This window comes from Stylophora pistillata, chromosome 2 (assembly GCF_964205215.1).
Source record: "Stylophora pistillata chromosome 2, jaStyPist1.2, whole genome shotgun sequence".
Taxonomy (NCBI): Eukaryota; Metazoa; Cnidaria; class Anthozoa; order Scleractinia; family Pocilloporidae; genus Stylophora; species Stylophora pistillata.
Window position 1 is genome coordinate 47,366,891 of NC_142520.1, and position 23,229 is coordinate 47,390,119.

The 23,229-nt window shown below is 37.9% G+C and overlaps 2 protein-coding genes across 2 annotated transcripts in view; both read right to left on the bottom strand.

Moving 5' to 3' along the window:
- LOC111345368 (uncharacterized) overlaps positions 1 to 23,229 on the bottom strand; it is a 234,642-nt gene that overhangs the window by 30,916 nt on the left and 180,497 nt on the right. The gene's annotated exons all lie outside the window — the stretch shown is intronic.
- On the bottom strand, positions 7 to 22,691 carry LOC148739946 (G protein-coupled receptor GRL101-like). Its single transcript, XM_088749612.1, has 8 exons — positions 22,545 to 22,691; positions 3,564 to 3,667; positions 3,000 to 3,071; positions 2,699 to 2,770; positions 2,317 to 2,388; positions 1,603 to 1,677; positions 387 to 1,383; positions 7 to 165 (listed from the first exon to the last, which is right to left on the bottom strand). Exons 1-8 carry the CDS (start codon positions 22,689 to 22,691, stop codon positions 7 to 9), a joined length of 1,698 nt encoding a protein of 565 aa, XP_088605738.1.

A 23,229-nucleotide genomic window follows, 5' to 3' on the forward strand; every position in this document is an offset into this window, starting at 1 on the left:
TAAACTTTAAAGTTTGTTTATGTCGAGGTGTGGAGCACCATTATTGTTATCATAGTATTTTAAAATGGAACATAAAACTGTACCGTCTTGATTTTGTCCTCTGTTGAAAAAAGATCGGACATTGGACCACAGCTTCCTCAGTTTTGGTTTCAGTATAGCTTGCACCTACACATCAGAAATTTATGGCATAGCTAGTGTGAAACTCTTGAATAATCTCTATTATATTTAAGTTGGTCTACGTGATCAAAATCAACTCTTTTTCATTCTTGTTTTTTATGTCAACCGTCACAGTTACAAGATTAAGTTGTCAGCCTGCTCTGACACGAAAGCAGATTTGAACATGGCAGTATGCCCTATTTAAAAGAAATAAAAAATAAACCTGTTACCTGTGGAGTAGAAAGCGTATACAGCAGTGGGTTGACAGCTGAATTGATCGGCAGAGCGAACACTGCAATCCATACTGCCAGATCACCAGGCGGATCAAATGTTTTCTCGACGTGCGACTTGATGCCGATACCAATGATTGGTATCCAACACAGGAAATCGGTCAAAATAATGAAGAAGACTCTTTTGGCAAGTGCTCTTTCTCTTTTGGCCTGGGCACTTTGTGCTCTTGCTCGTATTTCACGAATAGTTCCATGTGCTCCGAGCTGTTTACTTGACGACCATGATTTCATCAAGATGGCAATGTAAGCCACCATTATGAAGATAAAAAGAGAAAAATTCAAAAAGATAAATATGGAAGTGGAGTATTCCCAGCCTTTTTGTAATTGCGGGGAAAGCTGCAGGGGCAGGCACACTACGTTTTTGCCATAATACCAGTCACCAAAATAGCGCATCCCAGACAAGGGAAGGAATGCCATAACGCCTCCCACCAGCCAGATGACTGCGCACATTATACGAGTCTGCCTCGGTGTAATTTTTGCAAAAGTGTAGGGAAACACGATGTTCTTAAGCCTGTCCCATGCAATCAGAGAAATCATCATAACTGACACCTCACTTGAAAAGACAGACATGGCCCCATTGAAATGACAAAACCAACCGGTGCGCCACTCATAGTCATGCAGGTAGTATTCTCCTGACCATTGTAGGTCTTTTATACCTACAATGATAAGGTAAATACCCATGATACCATCTGAGATACCCAGATTCACCAACATGATAGACTGGACCAGATTGTTATCAGGGAAAAAATACTGCCACCCAACAACAAATATGGACCCAAACAGCGACAGAAGACCCACAGCCCACAGACTTCTCCTTGGAGCAGGGTTACGAAACATGGAGTGACAGCTTGCGAAGTTGTCATTGAAAGAATATTCGCAATCGGCATCCTCCCTAAAAAGATCGAGGTGGCAGCACATTAGGTTGGTGTCCAAAGTTCTGGAAGGAAAAAAAATTATACTTCATTATTACATCGCTGAACATTAATAACAAGCATATGCAGACATAAAATGATGAGAAAATAATTGATTCCCTATGGCAATATTAAACGTTAATGATCTGAATGCGAATTAATAATTTTTAACTGATTGATAATATAGGCTGTTAGTTAAAAAAATATGTGGGTGAAGGAAATCATTTTTAAGGACCGAGTCTTACACTCTGATAATGTGCGTCAACTGCCGGGTGAAAAATCCTTTAGGGAGCTCAGCCATCAGGTTGTAATGTATGAACCTGCAGTTTTGAGTAATAATTAATCAAACATTAAGTCGTTTTATATCGTAGTTTGCTTGACAAAATATATTTGACTTTTTCCAAAAAGTGTTTTTCTAAGAATAGAATTTATGTTATCAAATGAACCGTCCGGCCCCACTCGTGCAATCCCCAAAGAAAACCATATTGAAAGATGAAAAAGCCGACCGACACTTAGTGCACTTACACGGCGCCATTGTTCGATGTTGTTTCAAAAAACGAGTGACAGCCGTGAACAAACAAGAACAAATAAGTCAAGATTTCCAATGAACTGTGAGTTCCTTGTTTCGACTCGAAAAAGAAAGGAAAAGTTTTCACTTCGAAATTTGTTTTATGACTTCCCTCGCGCGCTGGTCTATTGAGTCCTATTTAAGTTGAAACAAAATTTTTGGTATTTTTTAAAACTTAATTAGTCAGAGGTCATGTGATAAAATGCTTATTGACAGAGTGAGGTCGGGCTGGACTGGGAAATAATTGGCTCTCTTGAGGCAAATATTGTTCCTTCCGGTTCGACCGAACTCGTCAATAAGTACATATTAATGTTCAAATAGACCGTTAAAAAAAAAGGAATAGAAAAGTTTTGGTGTCTAGATAAGCATCTGTAATTTGCCGTGAACTTACAAAAATCGCAATTTATGAGTATAGCTGAAAGTCGTGATGGAAACGTTTTGTATTTCATTGCCGAAGATATCGCTGAAATAAAGAACATAATCACTTACAATTAGTAGGTAGACAGTTTCTTACAAATGTCATTTTCCTCATAAAATTACATTGAATGGCTGTAAAACTAGCTAGTTCTCAACTATGTGAGTTTGCATTTCACTAATATCCACCCTTGCTCACTAAAAGTATGTTTAAATAAGCAGTTCTTTTTGCACTGTCTATTCTACTTCATATTCAAATTTTTAAAGTAAGATCTCAGATTTTAAATGCTTCTATTACACTCTCCCCATCACTTTAAACATCCTAGCATGTTTTTTTCTTTGTAATTAACCGTACTCACAGAGCATTGAGGTTTTTGACGCCCTCGAAAATTTTATCTGGCAAAGCCTCAATTTTGTTCTCCGAGAGATATCTTAAACAGGTGAAAGGAATAAAAGATAAATACATAATTTTAGTAAGATAATGTGATTTCAATTGGGTGTTGCACATTACATTTAAGCGATGTTGGAGTTAACATTACAATAATGTTGTAATTTTGGTTTTATCAACTGAGTTGATAAATTTGAAAGAGCTGTTGAGGGGCTATGTGGTTTGCGAATCAGATCATCTTGGGACAATGTTTTAACTCTGAGTGTACTTACAGTTCGGACAAATTTACCAAGCCCTGGAACTGATCTTCATGAAGCCTCTCAATTTTGTTGTAGTCTATTTTCCTGAAAAAAGTGACAAGGAAACCTTAGACTGATATACACAGGTGTACCTGTGGAGTGATATCTTTAACACTGTTTTTTAGTCACTACTGTAGTTCAGGCAAGGCAATGGCATTTCCTTTCCCAATAAAATAGCTCTTTATCTTCAAAGAAAAACATCAGACATAAGTATAATGCTCTCAAGGGTAAAATCGAAAACTTCTAAGTTTATTCCCAAGCGCCTTAAGAAGGTCTATTGTTTAAGCTGAATTTGAAAAATGATTTATACTCCATTTCTTGTTACAAATTACAAACTTATTGGGGTAGTTTGATCCTCCAGTACAACAACATAATATACAACGTATAAAGGAGACAAAAACGTTTGCCATCTAAAAGTAGATTATTATTAGAGTTGTCATAAACTAGGAAGCTGTTATATTTACCGCATTTGAAGTTTTCAAGAAAATCCTTAAAAATTAATCTTCAATCTTTTATGTCCATGAGAATCTTACTCACAGAGATTCTACCGCTGTAATGTTTCTGAAGATGTGCGGTGGCAGATTTCTGAGTTCATTGTTTGACAAATCCCTGAAAAAATCCCCACAGTTACAAGGAATTCCCTAATAATAGAATTATCAGCTAAAGTGTTTCATAGAATTTTACTTTTGCAGTGGCTTTTGGAGAAGAACTTTAAAAACTGTTGTTTACTTGTGTAGTGGCTTCCCCTTTTCTTACTGTTTTTATTACTATTACTATGTTATCATCATTGCTATGATTATTACTATTGTTATTATTAGTATCATTATCAGCGTTATCACTTGCGCATCCGTTGGTTAATGGTTATCATATGTTAAAAACTGATACTTTATCCAGCAAAAAGAAAAAACAAGGTGCTTGTTAAGGCTGCTATTAAAATTGGAGCTTTTGAACATTTAAACCCCCAAGTATCTTACCATTACTTAACAAAGCACATCAACTGCATAAAATAGCATTCTGTTCTTCATCGAATCAGATTTATCGAGTCAGATTCACAAAGTCAAGCTGGAAAACTTCAGTTTATTTGAGCCGTGAGGGCTGTGCTTTTGTAAACAATATCACAAAAATGATCATTTGGTTGTTCCCAATTATCTCCTTTGTTAAATAATCATTTCACTCACAGATGTATCAGCTTGAAAAGGCTGTTAAAAATTCCGTCTGGCAGACTCTTCAACTTGTTATTTGACAGATAGCTGATGATGACAAAACAGGAAAATTAAATCGTCATTAAGTCTACGATCTGAAATTTATAAGTAACTTAAAATGAATACAGATGTTGGTCATCAAAAATACTTAAAGGGCTGAGTGATGCCATATGCGTACAAAGTGTGGCTTATAGTACGAGCATCTTCAACAGTTATTGTGTTGTTTTCGCTAATTATATATAGAACTCGATATTTCTAGCAAAAGGTAAGAGGCAGCTGACTATTTAAATTTTTTCGCCCACTTAACACTGTTGTCTACTGTTGGTAAACGCGGACTCTCCCTTTCTGATTATTCCAACGAATTGAAAAAGAAATAATCAAAGTCATGATTTAAGAAAATACCAGAATGTCTCAAAACAGAGAAAGATATCCCATAAAAAAAATGCTGTGAGATTTGAATGTGTGCAAAAATTTCATTTTTGCGAGACCGGTACCTTTGCAATGAATATATGAAGTTCATATATTTGAACTGCGGTATTAAATACGTATGATGCACGATCCTTCGCAGTAAATAGCGCTATTTATGCAATAGCGAGAATCAGACCTGAAAAAAATCAGGCCAGTACGGGATTCGAACCACTGACCTCTGCGTTACTAGTGCAGCGCTCTACCAATTGAGCTAACAAGCCAACTGGGAGCAGACCGTTAAGTTGACTCGTAATAAACCCGTGATGATTTATCATCACAGCTTTATTACGTAATAAAGCCGTGATTTATCTATCTACTGCGATGGATCGTGCATCATACGTATTTAATACCGCAGTTCAAAATATATGAACTTCATATATTCATTGCATCTGATTTATCATCACGGCTTTATTACGAATCAACTTAACGGCCTGCTCCTAGTTGGTTTGTTAGCTCAATTGGTAGAGCGCTGCACTAGTAACGCAGAGGTTATGGACTTTTTAACGAACCGTAAGCAAAGGATAAAACTGAGCCGCGATTGCTTCTCGGAGTGGGAAGCTGTTCCTGCAGGGGTGCCACAGGGGACGAAATTGGGCCCCTGGCTGTTCCTTATCATGATAAATAATCTTTCTGTAGCAGACACAATTATTTGGAAATACGTTGATGACACCACTCTTGTCGAATCAGTATTGAAGAATGAGTCTAGCTACATGCAATTACGTGTAAATGAACTTGTAAGACAGTCAGAAGTTGATGGTTTCCAATTCAATGAGTCTAAATGTAAAGAGCTGAGAATATCATTCTCCAGATCAGGTAGTCTGTTTGATCATATTACTATCAATGACAAGCAAATCGAAGTTGTTTCATCCGCAAGGTTGTTAGGAGTGATAGTCTCGGACAATCTCAGGTGGAACGCACATGTAGAATCTATATGCAAAAAGGCTGCGAAGCGTATGTACTTCCTAAAACAGCTAAAGCGCGCTAAAGTTCCATCTGAGAATATGCTACTTTTCTATACAACATGTATACGCCCTGCACTAGAATATGCGTGCCCAGTTTTTCATCATTCTTTGCCGCAATATCTGTCCAATGAAATGGAAAGGTTGCAAAAACGCGCGTTGCGGATGATTCAACCTGGCTTATCCTACGCTGAGGCTCTAGTAGCTCTTGACATTGCGTCACTGTACGAGAGGGAGATCTTGTGTGATGCTCTATTTGATCAGATTGTAAGGGAAGAAAACCACAAGCTCCATGATCTGCTGCCTCCACGCAACGAGTCCACCTATCGCACCCGCAGCCAGAGATACTTCAAGCTACCGATTTGTAAGAAAACTAGGTTCAAAAACACATTTATCATGGCGAACAGTTTTAATTATTAGTAGCTATCTTAATTATTTGTATTTTGCTTTTGGATACTTCTCTTATTGTATTTTATTGTAGATTACACTTTGCGGCTTTTACTGTAGTTATCTTAGAGTAAGAGATAATTTATTTCCATTGTAAAGTAAGTCGTATTTCAGCCGGCCGGGGGCTGCAATGATTTTACTTCCTAATAAAGCTATCCAAGCTATCTATCAGTGGTTCGAATCCCGTACAGGCCTGATTTTTTTCAGGTCTGATTTTCACTATCGCATAAATAGCGCTATCTACTGCGAAGGATCGTGCATCATACGTACCGGTACCTTTGTTATACTCCCATTATAGGAAATTTTAATTTTACGACGAAAAAACATAATTTACGATTAGGAAATCTGCCATAGGAAAATGTTTCCTTGTGTCTCCAACTACTGACAAAGAAGGGTATGTGACTGGCAGAATCCATGTCAGACCTACACTACCAATGATAAGTTGTGATGTTAACGCTGGTATTATCGCTGAGACACTTTGGGCAGTTATTGGGTCAATTTTAGAGGAAAGCTTAGTATGAAAATAACTCACAGTTCTTTCAGACTTTTTAGACCTTGAAATAGTTCAGGGTGTAATTCAGTGATGTTGTTGTCTTGCAACCACCTGTATTGAGGTAGAGAAACTGGATCTTTTGTGTCACATCTAGCTATATGTTGTATGCGATCTAGTTTTATAAAAGTAGTATATTACCGACTTGTTGTCAAGCCACTGGATGGAAAGGATGATAAGGGAAAGTATAAACAACGAAGGATGGAGAGAATAAAGGGAGGTGCTGCTGTATTTTTAGAGAGCAATTTTATCAAACAACTGCATAATTTGATCCATGAAAGAAAAAATAATATTTCTTTTTTGCATGTAAAGTACTTTGCGTCAGAAAACATTTCGATCGACCCTGTCTGTAACAAACCTTTTTAGAAGGGGTGCCTCGTGCGAGTTTAGTCATCCTTTGGTGACAAAAGATTTTATATTTTATTATCCTTTTCAGAACCTCTCCAGTTCTATTCATCTGTTTCTGTTTCATTTTACATCAAAACCCATAATACAGATCACCATACGTTTAATTAAAGCCAGCCAAAGTGAAGAATTTAAATATAATTATTTTCGAGGACGAGGAATTCCTTCCAATGCACTTTTGATAGAATCACTTACAATTCCTTTAAGTTTGTCATGTTTTTGAACGCACTTCCATTTAGTCCTTTCAGGTCATTGTCATTCAGGCGTCTGTGTATTTTACCATACGAAACTAATTAGCTGTGATAAGATACAGACTTTCATACTTTTAGGGGTTGTTTTCAGTGATAGTTACTGGACCTCGCTGATGTTTTAACAAATTAGAAAAATGAAGAATTAGTTTCACTTAATGTGCTTAATGTGGAGGTAACTAACTAACTTATTTCGTTTATATTACCCATTGTACCACACGCTACAATCTATTTGAATTGACGAGGTTTGTAGTAGATATGTGTCAATAGTAGAAATTTGTTGAAGTTTTTCTCACGGAATGCATTTTATGATTCCCGTTATATGGATAACAAAATTACATAAGCCGTCATTTCAGGAAACAAAATTTATTTAGTGTCAAAGATATGCGGCAGTTGACTTAAGACCTTATGTTCACGTGAATTCTAAAAATGGCGACGCGAAAAGAAGAATCTGATAAAACTGTCTATTGTCTCTAACACTAGATGACGTATCGATTCAAAAACAACAACAGGTAAGAAAAAGTAAATGTGATCGGAGGCTTTCAGAAGTGCTGTGCAGCTAAGATCTGATATCGGAGTTCCCAGTCAGCACGCTTGAAAGTTGGCTACTAGTATTAGCCGTAGGTGACTTGATTTTTGCAATTAAATAAATAAATTTCGTTAGATGAAAGATACAGAGAAGATATTTTGAGTTGTATTTATTCCTTCATCATTTTAACTCGATGCTCGATGTTGTGTTACATTTACGTACAGGATAAGACTCACAGATAGTAGAGTGTTACTTACAAAAACTGCAGCCTTGTGTTTTTGTCAAAGAGTCCTGAGGGCAGGTGATGTAATTGTATTTCAGACAAGTACCTATACATATAATAGAAATGTAGCATAGCATGGCACAAGGTAAGTAAAACAAAAGAAAAGCTATCGATGCTACATTTCGTTAAAAAACAAGTGTTTCTAAAAAATAACGAGACTATTTTGAGCCATCGCAAAATGTATGTCTAAGACGACCATAATTGAAGCTCACGATAAGTCCGCGATCGAGGGCGATTTCTGGCCAAGTAATCGGAGTTATCGCTACTTTCTTTTCACATTCCACTGTGGTTGATAAGAAACTTTGTATAATAAATAGAACCAAAGAATAAGAAAATAATATATTCTCATCATTCCATGACTATGTATCAACTCTCACGCAAAACCGGAATGTTGAACCAGCCTTTTTGCCTTCAGATGCTAAGTAGCCAAGCCCTTAATGATCGGGCGTACGTTTCGTATGCTTTGGTGTGCAGGCTATGATGGGAAAATTTTATAAAAGATATAACCAAACAGGAAGGTTATTTTTTTACTTTCATACTTCTAAAACTTAATGTTATCAGCAATCATATCAGTGGATGTGAGGAAATAAGAGGTTTGTTAATACGGTTGCACTCATTGGTTACGCAGTTTTAGGAATAGATGAGTTGGTAACCATGGGAAAATGACTTGTAGTCTAATCTTGTGAGGTTAACATAGAAATTGGTACATTTTTTTTTAATATCACTTTGTTTATGGCCTAATGATGCACGTTACGGTTTATAATAAGTTTGTTTAAAAGATTTGGTTTGTCTTAATTTGCTAACTCTCAAATACATTGTCGTAATTTCCTTCTCAGAAGATTTTAATGGTCGTTTATATTTTTCATCTATAGATTCCCAACATTGTTTATTGTATTGTCAAGGACTTCCTTGTGTCAATCATTAGGTCTGACTGTATCAGTGTAGAATTCATTTTTTCATCGCAACGAGAGAGGAAACTTTTTTATAAGTTTAAATAAGATGCTCAAATTGATCACGTAAAAGTTCAACGAAATGCAATATATAGAGACATATTTAACATTTGTAATCCTTTATAACTAGTCCTATAAAGTCTCGTCAAAATATTGAAAAACCTACTTACAGATACTCCAAGGCAGTATTTGTGGCGAAAACATCGAATGGCAGATCCCTGAAGAGGTTTTTAGACAAGTCCCTTAAACATAAAGATCAAATGATTAGAAGCGAAGCTAAGAACTTGTTAATTGTATAGGGTATTTTCCATCATTGCAGTGCCTTAAACCTGCTGTGAAAGAGAATTATACCCAAAAAAAGTTGTGGAAGAGTTGTTCGTAATTCTCAAGGCCGCTTGATTAAAGGTAGCGAGACAGAATGGTTAACGTGTTCAAGCCCTCCGCCCTAGCAATCATTAAATTTCTTCTTTATGGTACCTGGTTTCACGTCGTTCGGCTGTGTTCCGTAAATAGGCAAATGGTCTCCTTCCTGCCAATTGGGATTTTTATACCACCATGACAAATTTATTCCTTTCTCACTTTGCCCCTATTTTGCCTATTAGTCTATGATTGTCAAATTAAGGTATTTAAACATATATAGGGACTGAGATCCTCAAACCATAGTAATTGAATAAATTAATAAATACATGTGGTTATGTATTTCTGACAGCGCTTAAGCAAGCAACAACTCTGTACATTTACAAGAACACTTTCATATATACAGAGCCAAAGCTGAAAGCCAAAGCCGGTCGACGTTTTTCAAGTTTACCGGAATGCAATCTGTTTGAATCTTCTATTCCCGATCCGAGTCCCTTCTCACCCTTTCATTTTGTTTCATTTCAGCCACTTACTATTTATTCATCCTTATAATGATTATTGTCATTTTCGTTATTGTTATTATTATCGCTCTGTATTATTTTCACTATTATTTGCTTTTCCGAGCCAGCCTCTACGATTTCCATCGTATTCTCTCAGCTAATCTGGACCAATTTATTGCCAAATGCTGAGTACTGAAATCTCCTTTATTTGCATGTTTTAGTCTCTTTAAACCACCTTACTTTAAAAGGCTGTTTGGATTGGCAGTCCGTATTAATAAAAGGCCCGAACAAAGCTGAGAAGGCTTGTCATAAGTTGATGTAATTTTTAGGGAGTAAATACTGTGAGACATTTACAAGCAGACTTATAGATGGTAAGACACAGATTTGATCTACAGGTTTATTTTAAAAATTTCCTTGTGCACTTTTGTCGTCATCTCACATGAACTTTTAATGAATACAACAGCTTCACTACTCACAGAAAAGACATATCAGTTTTGTTTGTAAAAATTCCTTGAGGCAATTCCTTGAGATAGTTGTCATTCAGATGCCTACAACAGGAAAAAAGAAATCAAGGCATTCATCAAGTTAAAGCGTATAAATGATGGGAGACTTGTATGTGTTAACGTGGTAATTTTTATTAACTAAAACAAGAACAGTGAAGCTTTATAAACTTTGTCATTCAAGTATAGTCTAACTTCGCTAGCCTATCGATCTTCATCCAGTTTTGCCCCATACTTTGTGTTATTATTAAAAAATTTAATATTAGGCCAACTTAACCTCAGTGGGCAGAGTGCAAAAAGGAAGGACAAGAGTGAAGCTAACTCGAAGCGGAATTATTAGGATTAATAATCACCCTTCGCACTAAAATAATCCCTCTTTTTTTCCCCTCTTTTTACAAGCCGATAATGCAGGCTAAGGTCAATTTTAAGCTGAGGCTTGGAGATGTATTCAGAATTGATCTATGATTTTTATTTATTTGTTTATCTATTTATAAGCAATAGTTAATCAAACTGGCCTAGTTCAGCCGCGAGTTTGTTTAACTGGGGGCTGCGATCACATCCAATTAGATTCTCCACATGAAGGCTCCTGATAAGTTTCTTCGATTAGTTCGTTGGATTCCCTTTCTATGATAAACAAATTATTAACTGTAGGACTGCTTAGTACAAAGGTCAATTTCCCAAATTCAGAGCAGAAAATAAAGGGCTCCAAATGATGTTTCTTTCCGTTTCTTTCCACTGCCCTGGCGATCTTTGGAAAGAGTTCCTACTTGAACTCTAAAGCTGGTATTGTCTTACGTGAGCAATGACTGTGTCAATGGTACCGCTGAGGAACAACTATAGCCACAGCTTACAGTGCGTCCAGCATAAGTACCTTTATCGAGAACAGAATCTTGAAAGGCGAGAAATCTTTTGGGACCTATGAAACAACTCCACAAATAATTGAACTTAACTGAGCTGAAAAAAGAGTGCTTTTATTTTATCCTATTTTTATCCTATACCTTACATCAATTGTCTCAGACAAAAATAGTTTCATTAAAACTCGATTCATCATTAACTGATATCTGGCAAGCGTAGAGAGGCACACTCTTTACTGTTGTTTCGCGTGCGCACTCTTTGTCTTCCCTTGCTTAGCATTTTCGCTTTTCTTGCCCCACAAAATCGATTATTGTTCCCATATCAATAATAGGAAAGCCAGTAAAGTGTCTAAGGTATAACCTTAAAGAACACTTTTTTTATTCAGTAAAGTTATGGATCGCGGCAAAATTATGCCGAAGACAAAAGATTAAATAACGTATGTGGACTCTTGTAGATCAACAGAACTTGAGAATGTTAGAATAGGGAGATCAAAAAATATTTTTCAATACCCCGAAGCCAAATGTTTGTCACTTTAACTAGCCTCCGAACACCGATTGATCGCAGCCCTGTTATTTACACCGAAATATCTTTTTTAGCGAGGGCCGCTTTCTAATAGGTGTTGATAAAACTTTATTAAATATTGTAGTGGTGAGAGTATTTCGCACTGAGTTCATCATAAAAAAGGCCTCTCAAAGCACTGCTTTTACCACGACAAGAAGGATCAAAAGGTCGTTTCTCAAAGTTAAAGTTTTGATGATAGGCATTCTGTAAGCGTTTAGTCTTGCACGCTGCAAAGAAATTGGGAGGATATAGCAGATCATGCTCCATTTGGGTTAAGAAACACTTTCGCTTTTTATTCCATAGTTACGCCATTTTACCTTATAAGGGCACTGGAACGCTAAAATATACCACTGTGTTACATTTTAGAACGGGGAAAAAATACAGACGGAAAGCAGAGAAATTTCTCGCATTTTCCCGCCCCTATCAGGCTCGGGAAAATACAACGCAACTCGAAAAACAATCTGTTATATCTTAAACTACCAGGTGGGGTGTATTTATTTCTCCCCCAATACGCCTATTTAACATATAAGGGCGATTGGAATGCGCAAAATATCCGAAGGTACTACTCTGATGATATTAAATAAATAGTAAATAATATTAAGTAGCTGTGTGCTGTTTGTACAGCAAGGGCCCTCCACGAGAGAACACTTCCAGTGCCTTGTGTTGTACTGTCATGGGATCATTGCTTCGCCGTCAAAAGTTCGTCAAAGAAAATGACTAAATATATGTGTAGCATTAGCGACTTGAAGTATTAAAGAAGACATGATCTTCTTAACTTTGACTAGGTTTAATGACCTACCAGCCCAAAAACAAGTGGTTCTACTCGGTCTCTTGACCTCTCATCACAGGCCTACTATTAAACCTTTTCTCTTATAGAAAGCAGCAAAACACAATATAAGCACTTGTGAAGTAGCTAGAGTTGAAGAACTTACTGGGAACTTTTCTGACGAGTAAATCAGGTTCTATTAGTGCAATGTCTTTTTCTTTAAAATTTGGATAGTCTACAGTCAGCCATTCGATCATTTTTAATTAACAACTATTCACCGAAGTGGAGGTGGCTAGTGGTGGATATTTACCTCGCCACTTCGCGGCTCGGTAAATACCCACTGCTAACCACCAACACTGAGATGAATAGTTGTTTTAGTATATACTAAAATTGTGAGATCATATACACCACCAGAAACTAATTTGAGTGATTTCTTAGTCTGTCACGGATGCAAACGGGACGCCATTTTTTTCGAGTTGCTCGGAGGTAAATAGCAAAGGATATTCGGAGTTTGACTATTATTAAATTTTTATTAAATTTGAATTTATACCGCGCAGTTTCTATAAAAATATTTAACTGCAAATAGCCAATCAGAGCGCGCTTTCAACGCTATCCACTATCTCAGTATATTCTAAAACTGATTATAATTTTCTTGTGTAGTGTATTAATGACTTTCTTGTCTTTCTTGCGAAGTAATTGAGAGTGAATGTTTACTTACAGAAGTCTAATCCGAATCAGAGTAGGAAACGGTTTGTTAGTTTGAAAGCTCATCTGAGCTCATATTTTAAGAAACCCTTTCATTGTCAAACGTAATCCCAAATTTATATAAATGGGTTTGTAATCTTTTTTCTAGAATTGAATTATTTTAAAGTACATTCCTTTCGCCTTTTTAAGCATATTCAAAGGCAGTCTTTTAGGCGTCTTGACGGCATTGATTAGGTTTAGATAAAAGCGATTTCGAGTTCGCGACTTCTTTCTGTGGCCAGTTGACTGTGATTTAAAGTTACAAATATTTGTATTACCTCAGTTATCAAATATATAAGTGGAAAGCCGTAAAACTCTTGAACAAAAGCTCATCTTTCCAATCGGCAGTTTAAATCTTACAGGTATCAACGAACGCTTTTCATTCCACTAATTTAATCGTGTTGCTCTCGTTGCCATGTTCCCACCAATAACACAGCTCCATTTTCTGCCTTTAAAAGCACACACAACCCACAATTCCTCTATTCGCTCCGACGAAAGGGTAACGCTCGTCGTTTATGCAGTGATGACTATGATTTCCACCACAAATCAGAGTCAATGTGCCAGTTTTTCGATAAACGTGGCTACCCTGTTTCTGTCGTTCAAGCGGGTTACCACCGCGCCCAAGTTATTGATCGACATTCAGCACTTCAAACGTCGCATAAGGAAGATTCCGACCACATTCCATTCACTCTCACATTTCACCCTCACAACCACTCAGTTAAATCCATCATTCTTAAAAAACTTAAATTACTTCAAAACGATCCAGAGACAAGTACTATCTTTTCGCAGCCTCCGCTCCTTTCATTCAAACGCGACAAAAACATAAGCAATTTTTTGGTCAGAAGTTCTTTTTAGACTAATGACCAACCAGGCACTTTTAAATGCGCTCGTGCACGATGCAAAACGTGTCCTTTCATTCACAACACTGATAAAATATCGGGACCTAAACGATCCATTAAGATCACCGATCACTGCACGTGCACCTCCGCCAATGTAATCTATTGCATAACTTGCACTTATTGCAAAAAGATATACATCGGCGAAACAGGCAGAAGACTAGGTGACCGATTCCGAGAACACCTTCGAGACGTGGAAAAGAATGACAAGGACACATCGAAACCAGTCGCTAGACATTTTAATTTACCTAATCATTCTAAGCAACATATAGCAATCTGCGGTCTTTCCTTACACTTAGGTAACACCGAAAGCCGTAAAAATCTTGAACAAAAGCTCATCTTTCAAACCGGCAGTCTAAATCCCACAGGGATCAACGAACGCTTTTTATTCCACTAATTTATTCTTGTTTTTCTCGTTGCCATGTTCCCACCAATAACGTAGCTCCATTCTCTGCATTTAAAAGCACACACAACCCACAATTCCTCTATTCGCTCCGACGAAGGGCTAAAGCTCGAAACGTCAGCTTTTGTAATCATTACGGTGGCCAATTTACCACTTCAACTTTGTTGATATATCCAAATTATTTCGTTACTCCCACCGACGCAGCCAGTTTCTTTCGAAACTATCAGCCTTTATTCTTGTATAGAGTTGTTTATTTCATGTTGATGCACGTAGAATGTTCTCTATCTCTTTTCGTTCCCTAAGATTGCATTTTATTATTTCTCGCTTTATGAAAATCCTACCAAATCGAACGTTGATTGCATTGCATTGCAATAACAGATCAGCCGGCGAAGAGTTTGAGTGTCAAGCATACCAGAGAAATTGTCTCTAAATCTTAGTCACGATTGTAGTTACAATGTTTACTTCAGTTTTTATTCCTTTTCTAATCGGTCCTTTAAGCGTCACCACGCGCATATAAAACGTGGATGAGCATCCTTTTAAAGTGCTTCTCTCTTTGATTTCGTACTGCCTTGTCAAACTTGTACTTTCCAGGTTTTTTGATATGGCGCAGGCGAGTCCAACATAAGAGAACCTTTGCTGTTTCGTTTAGGTTACGTGTTATAGTTATGCGCAAACGAATACACATTGACATCATTGTACAATGTTAACTGATTTATGATGTTCTAAACTGGAAAATGTTACTCGTACATGCCGGTTTACTTGTCTTTGAAGAAGACCTGCAAAGTAGTCTCATCCATTAGTTTCGGCAGTCGTTACAAGTCCAACACTGAACTTTAAGCTTAGAAACCAAATTCTCTCTCAGAAAAATTATGGACTACCGCATAGTTCTGTTGCGATTGACAGTGGCGTCAAGTTGATAACGACCATCTATTGTAAGATATTGAGATCGAGTAATCTTTTTCAGCCAAATGTTTATCGCCTCAGCTGGCGACCGAACGCCGATAGATCGCAGCCCTGTTATTTGTACCAAAATATCCATTTTACTGAGAGCCGTTTTGTTATATGTGTTAATTATTAGAAAATAATACATCCAGTAAAGAATGGTAAACGCTTTGTCATTTATTCATCACACCTGACAGAGGGGAGCGATATAGTGTGTTTATTTGAGCAGGCGCAATTGAAAACGTTATGTTGAAGTTTATATTGCCATGCAAGTGTGGTCACGATATAAAATTTTAATTTTATATTATGACCCTATAAAAATACTCTGTTTAAAATAATTGGTTGAAGAGTTCAAAAGGGAGGATCAAAAGAGAACCGGCATGTTAGTCTATTGATCAGGCTTCATGAAGCATAATTTGCATGCGTTATAGTCAGTGATATGTAATCTGTGATTTCAAACTCTCACGCGGTGGATGGGTCAGGACACAGCAATAATAGGATATTATTTTGTCTTGGTCAGGACGTTGTCCACAAGACAATGTAGAGAGCCGCTGGGTGTTCATAGTATTGCAAAGTCCTTGTAAGAGTACCTCTGGTGTCTTTTATCGAGATTTCAAGGAATCTTAGTCGCTTGATAACAACTACATTGGGCAAATAAAAGTTGTGGCCATTGTTTATCCCAGCAATTTTTTCATTAATTCAAACTAGGGATTTTTTTTACTTCTCATTTTGTCGAAAGTGATATTTACCCTATCATGGAAAACTTTGTCTGCACTCTTCATCAGATTTTTTTACAGTATGTCTGCATTCTGTGAGTTTGCGATTGACCCTTTAAGATTTTGCCTTATTGCAAACGGCTTTCAAATCTGATAAAATTATCTTATTGTATTTACTTGTGTATACCGAAAAAGTATTCACAGCTCCTGGGATATTTCATATCGGTTTAAGCGCTTAAAAGCGTTGTATAACTAGTAGTCATCTTGTTTGAAATAAGTTGTGATCTTATCGCATAATTTAAAAGTGCAGCCTTTCTTTAAGAGTCATGATCACAACCTCTGCCAAAAGGGGATTACAGCTTTTCTGGAGAGGAATGCGAGACCGCTCTATTGAGGGGTTCCAGAAAAGGATATCGTTTCTTAGTTTACTTCTTGTCCCTTCAATTCTCTTTGAACATTTAGTAAAAAAAAAAAAAAAAAAAGCCATCTACTGCATCACAATATCCTCTCTAAAGCTCTTTTTTCCCGCGAGCTAAGAGTTATAAGTGCTAAGAGCTGATATTTTGACTTTTTATACCACAAATTTTCAAAAATGGATAAATTAATTAGTACTGCACTGTACTCATGTCCGATTTATTGCACTGCGTCTGGAGATCAATGCTTTTCTATGGTTCGCTTTATTTTCTTTTTTTTTTATTATGAGTAGACAATGCAGCATTCTTACCGAGGAAACCAATCCCCTGCCTTCCATTACATTCGCATTGAAAGTTTCTACTTCATAGTTGTTTTTGTTCTGCGACCACAGATCCTTGCTCTAATCTATGATATTCGTACCAGTGCAAGATGAATTTGACGCGTTCCTTACACGTTCTTCATTAATTTCATTTTTGGGGTCGTATGAAATGGCCCCAAGAAAATTTAAAAAATACTTCTGGATTTAAAATCTAAAATTTCACGATCGAATTGCAAACTCTGTAGTCTGGACGTGAACATTGAGCATTCTTTGCATCGCCGGGGACTCTCTTCGTTTAATCTTGAACCCCTTAAGCAGATGAGGGCGGCTCTCCAAAGAACAAAAGAGAGCATATTGCTCTCCCTTCTTTAAAGCTATCAGCTCCGCGAGGCTCATTTGGCCGAGTGTGGTAAATATTAGGGGTGCAAATGATTAGTGCTCAATTTCAAGAACTTTCCTTTAGTACTGGCTGTTCTTTTCATTAACATACATTCAGTAGATCTGCTGTGGGTCTATGTTCTTATGTGAGTCGGCATTTGGGTGGCAGACCCTGACATCTGAGAATGTCGATCGTTGGTGTTTGCAGGTTGCATGTGTGTGAAGGTCCAACTTTGCGCCTTATGCTTTGTCAGCTCCTCTCGTCAGCTATTCTTCGCTGATGTCTTGAAGGAAGGGATCAACTTCACCATCACCATATACCGCACTCAAGAGTTCAGCTACCACGTCTTTCGCATCATCATGTCTTTGTATGAAAAATTCTTTTCGTTTACAACTCATGGCGTAGTCTAGCGTAAAAACTTCCCCGCGTACACACGTGGAGTGAATATTTTGATAGTTTGTCAAAATCACGGAATTCCTGTTTATTCAGGTTAAAGCCCAATTCTCGGGGATGAAGTTACTGTCAGCCACACTACCGATTCTTTTTCAGCTGTCAGGTTTAGCGTTCGCATCGCGTAGAATGCGACGACACATGTAGATACTTTTTTAAGTCCATTGGCGATAAATTTGAAGGTCCGCAGAGAAAGTTAAAGAGAGCGAAACAATGATGAAAATGGGCAAAAATTGCGTACCTGCGCGTGCATTTTTTAGTTTTAATCACAAACTAGTCGTCGTGGCTATTTGCCGGTCGATATAGTTTGTAGAAGAGGGCTCAATAAACAAATTCATATAAAGTTTGTTTTGTGCGGTTATATAACCGTAATTGAAGCTGCTTTTTGAAATAGCAATTTTAGATGCTATACATTATGGAAGTTGATCTACAGGGTGAATAATCCGATTAACTATTCGCGAGACCCCACAGTCAGCACAAGGAAAAGTTTCTCCGATGTTTCATGCAAATTGTTTCCGCGCTCAATGATAAACTGGGCACTGTAAGTCTATGTCGCGAGAGACAATAGCATTCTGGTTGGTGACCTGATCTTTAGTGGTGCCCTCGCCCTCATCCTCTCTGTCCTGTCTATTGGTTCTTCTGCTGTTTCGAAATTGACTGCGTTTGGTGCCGACTTAACTAAAGCCTCATCTTGTAGCTTGTGTGTTTAAGATGTGATATGATCAACGAGGGGGGGATTTCACTTTGACTAATGAAGCGTACTCCCGACTTGCTTTCCGGCTTGGATGGCACAGGCCTCCCAGGCGGACTGGGGTCTCAAAGATGTCCTTATCTAAGTGATTACAGCTGTGTTCATTTATCACAGAATAAGTACCTGAGATATTGCATTCTTCAGTGACTCTAGTAGATCCTCGCTGTCGGGTAGTGTTCGGTGGCCTGAGGGAAATCTGCGAATTCAACTACTTCACTGACCCAATGAGACACCCTCTCGCTAACTTATTTCTCTAGACACTCTTGTGAGCTTATCGCTGCCCCCTTCCCTTCTTATCTTAACGTTAGTTTCCTTAAATACTTCTTCCACACTTTCTTTCTTGTGTGGCTTTGCGATAATCCAGCAGTCGTTTGGAAAGTAGCCAAACCCTAGACCCAGCGTATCCAGCATGCCTCACTATCTCTTGATTTCTGTACTAGAGCCTTCCCCACCCGCATCGTCGGCGGATCAGTACTCCTTTACTGTGGATGCCTTCTGTAGACTCGTGATCAGAGGCTGGCTTCTAGGAACCTTAACTGACGGTGATAAGTTAACAGTAGTTACAACACGTATGATGCACGATCCTTGCAGTAGAGAGCGCTATTTATGCAATAGCGAAAATCAGACCTGAAAAAAATCAGGCCTGTACGGGATTCGAACCACTGACCTCTGCGATACCAGTGTATCGCTCTACCAGTTGAGCTAACAAGCCAACTGGGAGCAGGCCGTTAAGCTGACTCGTAATCAATCCATGATGATAAATCAGATACAGATACAGATAATTAGTAGTTACAATGTTTACTTCTCTTTTTATTGGCTTTGTAATCAGTCCTTTAAGCATCCTTACGCGCCTTTAAAATATCTGAGGTCGCCTCTTTTTAACGTAGTTTTCCCATGGATTTCGAGTGGCCTTGTCAACTCCTTATTAAACAAGACGAATGGCTAAATCGTACTGAACTAACTTTGAACTTGATAACATTTTTATGCCCTTCTTTTGCAAGGTTAACAAGTAAGCAAGTACGTTTTACTACCACACCACAAAGATGCAATAATAGGTAATAGAGTGCCCCACAGTTTATTGACCTGACCCTTTTCGATTTGTTGTATGGAGTTTAGAGATCGACGCTGTGTAATGTTGCTTCAATCTGGATTACTCTCTAACATGGAAAAACTTATAAGAGGCTGGAGTTAGCAGTAGAGTATTTGACGAAAAGATTTTAAAAAAAATACGAAAGGAAATTGTGGTCCATTACAATTTCATTGACAAACTTCCTTCGCAAATAGTTTTTGATCAGTAATATCCATGGCGACCAAAACTTAAAGATATATGATTTATATATATGAGAATGGCATAAAGTGTTCAGGTTTAGCAGAAGTAAGGACAGGGATCAAGCGTAGGGGTAGTAGCGATAGTTTCACTGGCAGCATATGACTTACCTTCCCGGCCCTCCCCCCCCCCCCCCACCTCCGACTGCTCCCACCATTGTATTATAAACTCTCTATCCATGTAAACAGAACGTTCCTACTTCGTAACTGATTTTATTTCGAGCTTCGACAAAGCTGCTTGTATTTACTGGTATTTTTACCATTGTGCGATGGACTTGACGCGTTCCTTGCATAAATAAGACAGACTCTAAACTTACAGTCTTCTCAGCTGGGTATTGTTACTGAAAATGCCTGATGGTAATTTCTTCAACTGGTTACTGTTCAACCACCTACCAAAAGTAATATAAAGGAGTGTTAATTAGATTGTGCCTGTCGACATGGCGCAGGAACTGTATTTTCCCGAAAATGTTGTGTGTGTTATGTCTTCTTTTTTAAAGAGCTAAGAAATGATACTCGTTTGTTGTGTGTGTGTGCATGTGTAATGCACTAAAAACAGCTATATGCTTTACACATGAATATTCCCCTTCTCCTATCGTTCAATGTTGTAATACATGGGGCTTGACATTTCACACTAGACCTCATTTTACGCCAAGCGACATTGATTGCAGACAGGGGGAAGGGTAAGGTACCAAGATACAAAATGTGTCAGTAGTTTTGTCTTCGCTTATACAATCACAAATGATGACGTCATATTTAAACTTATTTCGCTGAGTAATGTCAGGTCGTAAAATATGTATTCTTTATAGAAAAGAAATTAGTCGCAGGTTTAAAAAATAAACAAACCCGACATGTCAGTCTTTGAGTCAAGCTATAAGAGGCACAATGCGAACCATTATCGCGAAATGAAAGCTTTGCATTAAAGAGGATCTTACTTGAAGGGTTCATAGTCTTTGGGAACATATGAAACTGCTCTATATGGTTTAAAGAACATTTCTGGACGCAGAGCGGTGATTCCTTATCGTTGTTTATTTCATGTGCGCATAGGATGTTCTCTACCTCTCCTTATTTCCGTATATGAGGTTGCATTTTATCCTTTCTTCCCTTTTAAAAGTCCTACTACAGTCAAACACCATTTAAAAAAGTTTCAAAGCTGACGTTTCGAGCGTGAGCCCTCAGTCAGATCCAGTGCAGGAATGGTACGTTGTGTGTGTGTTCATATGCAGAAAGTGGAGTTACGCTATTGGTGGGTATAAGGTGAAAAGAAAAACAATAATGAACTAAAAGAATAAAAAGTGTTCATTGATACCTATGGGATTAAGAGTGCCGATTTGAAAGATAAAGTTTTGTTCAAGAGTTTTGTGGCTTTCAAAACTTCCTGAATGTAAAAGAAAGGGCGCAGATTAAAGTATCCAGCGACTGGTTTTCACGCGTCCTTGTCCTGTCTACGTCGCAAAGCTGTCCGCGGAATCGGCCACTTTTAAATGTACCTGTTTCGGCAATGTACATCTTCTTGCAATAAGTGCAAGTTATGTAACACATGACATTGGCGGAGGTTTACGTGAACTGATCAGTAATCTTATTGGATTGTTTGGATTGTGCAGATTATAATTTTTAGTCATAACATAACAAAAGTTAGGCGCGCGCTCTGATTGGTCAATTTAGCGTCCCCCATTTGCCCATGGGTGTACGCTGCTGATGTGAGCAAATGCAAAGACTATTTTTCCGCGCGCGCTTGTTTTTTCTGGTCGCGTGAGATTTGTTAAATAAAAGGGAACTCTTTAGCTACAATGTATCAATGTTATGTTACAAAACAAATGGTAAACACCACACCGTACACTACTGAGTTATGGATGCACTCGGGAGGTTTGCTAAGCACTCAAGAAGCTAGAGTCGCTCTCGGCTTTCGCCTCGAGCGACTCTTACGCTTCTTTCGTTAATTAGAATTCTATGTATAATACTAAATTGGAATTCTCTTAATTTTGTATCTAACTTGCGCTGATATGGAATGATGCGAAAGTCTTTCCAAGGAGAATTTGTTTGAAAAAAATTGGCTCCATTTCTTTTGTGCCGAGGGAGTACAAGCAGATGTGCTTTTATCACTTTTAGATCGCTTTTGAAGCTCAACAGCCTTGTTTTTTTTGGAAATCTAAACAAATTTTGTAGAATCAAAGTCGTAATCTTTGCAAAAAGCAATAGTCCATTTACCTATTTACTGACTGGTGATAACTTTATGGAGCCACCGTGGATTAAGTCTATAAGGAGTTCGAATAACTTTAACTACCGTAAATTATTGATAAAATACACTCGAACAAATAGGGGATAATGTAAGTGTACATATAGATATAAAAAATAAAGCTAAGCTGGGATATGATCTCCGTTAAGTAGAGTTTGTCCGTTCGGGGCGGTCATTTTCTCTTGCCCTCTTTAGTTTCTTTAATTGATGACGACGGTTCATCGTCCACCGACATCTCGCAAGCGTAGAGCGGTGAACTCTTGTATATAGTTATTTATTTCATGTTGGTGCACGTAGAATGTTCTCTATCTCTTTTCTTTCCCTATGATTGCATTTTATTATTTCTCGCTTTATGAAAACCCTACCAAATCGAACGTTGATTGCATGTCACTGGTGTCTTGGAGGAAGGGATCAACTTCATCATCGCCGTATACCGCACTCAAAAGTTCAGCTACCAGGTCTCTCGGATCATCACTTCTTTGTATGAAAAATCCCTCTCGTTTACAAATCATGGCGTAGTCTGAAGTAAAAACTTCCCCACATACACACGTGGGGGGAATATTTTGATGGCTTGTCAGCATCACGGAGTTTCTGTTTATTCAGGTAGAGGCCCAATTCTCGGGGATGAAATACAGTCAGCCACACTACCGACAATTTCAGCTGGGAGGTCTAGCGTTCGCATCGCGTAGAATGCGACGACAGATGCAGGTACTTTTTTAAGTCCTTCGGCGGTAAATTTCAAGGTCCGTTGAGAAAATTAAAGAGAGCGAAACAATAAGGAAAATGATTATGAATCCTCTACCTGCGCCTACGTTTTTCAGTTTTAATCACAAAGTAGTTTCCGTGGCTATTTGCCGGTATATGTAGTTTGTAGAAGAGGGTTCAATAAATAAATTCATAGAAAGCTCGTTTTGTACGGTTTCTATAACCATTATTGAAGCTCCTTTTTAAAAAGGCAATTTTAGATGCTATACAGTATGGAGGCTGATCTACAATGTGAATAATCCGATGAACTATTCGCGAAACCCCACAGTCAGCATAAGGGAAAGT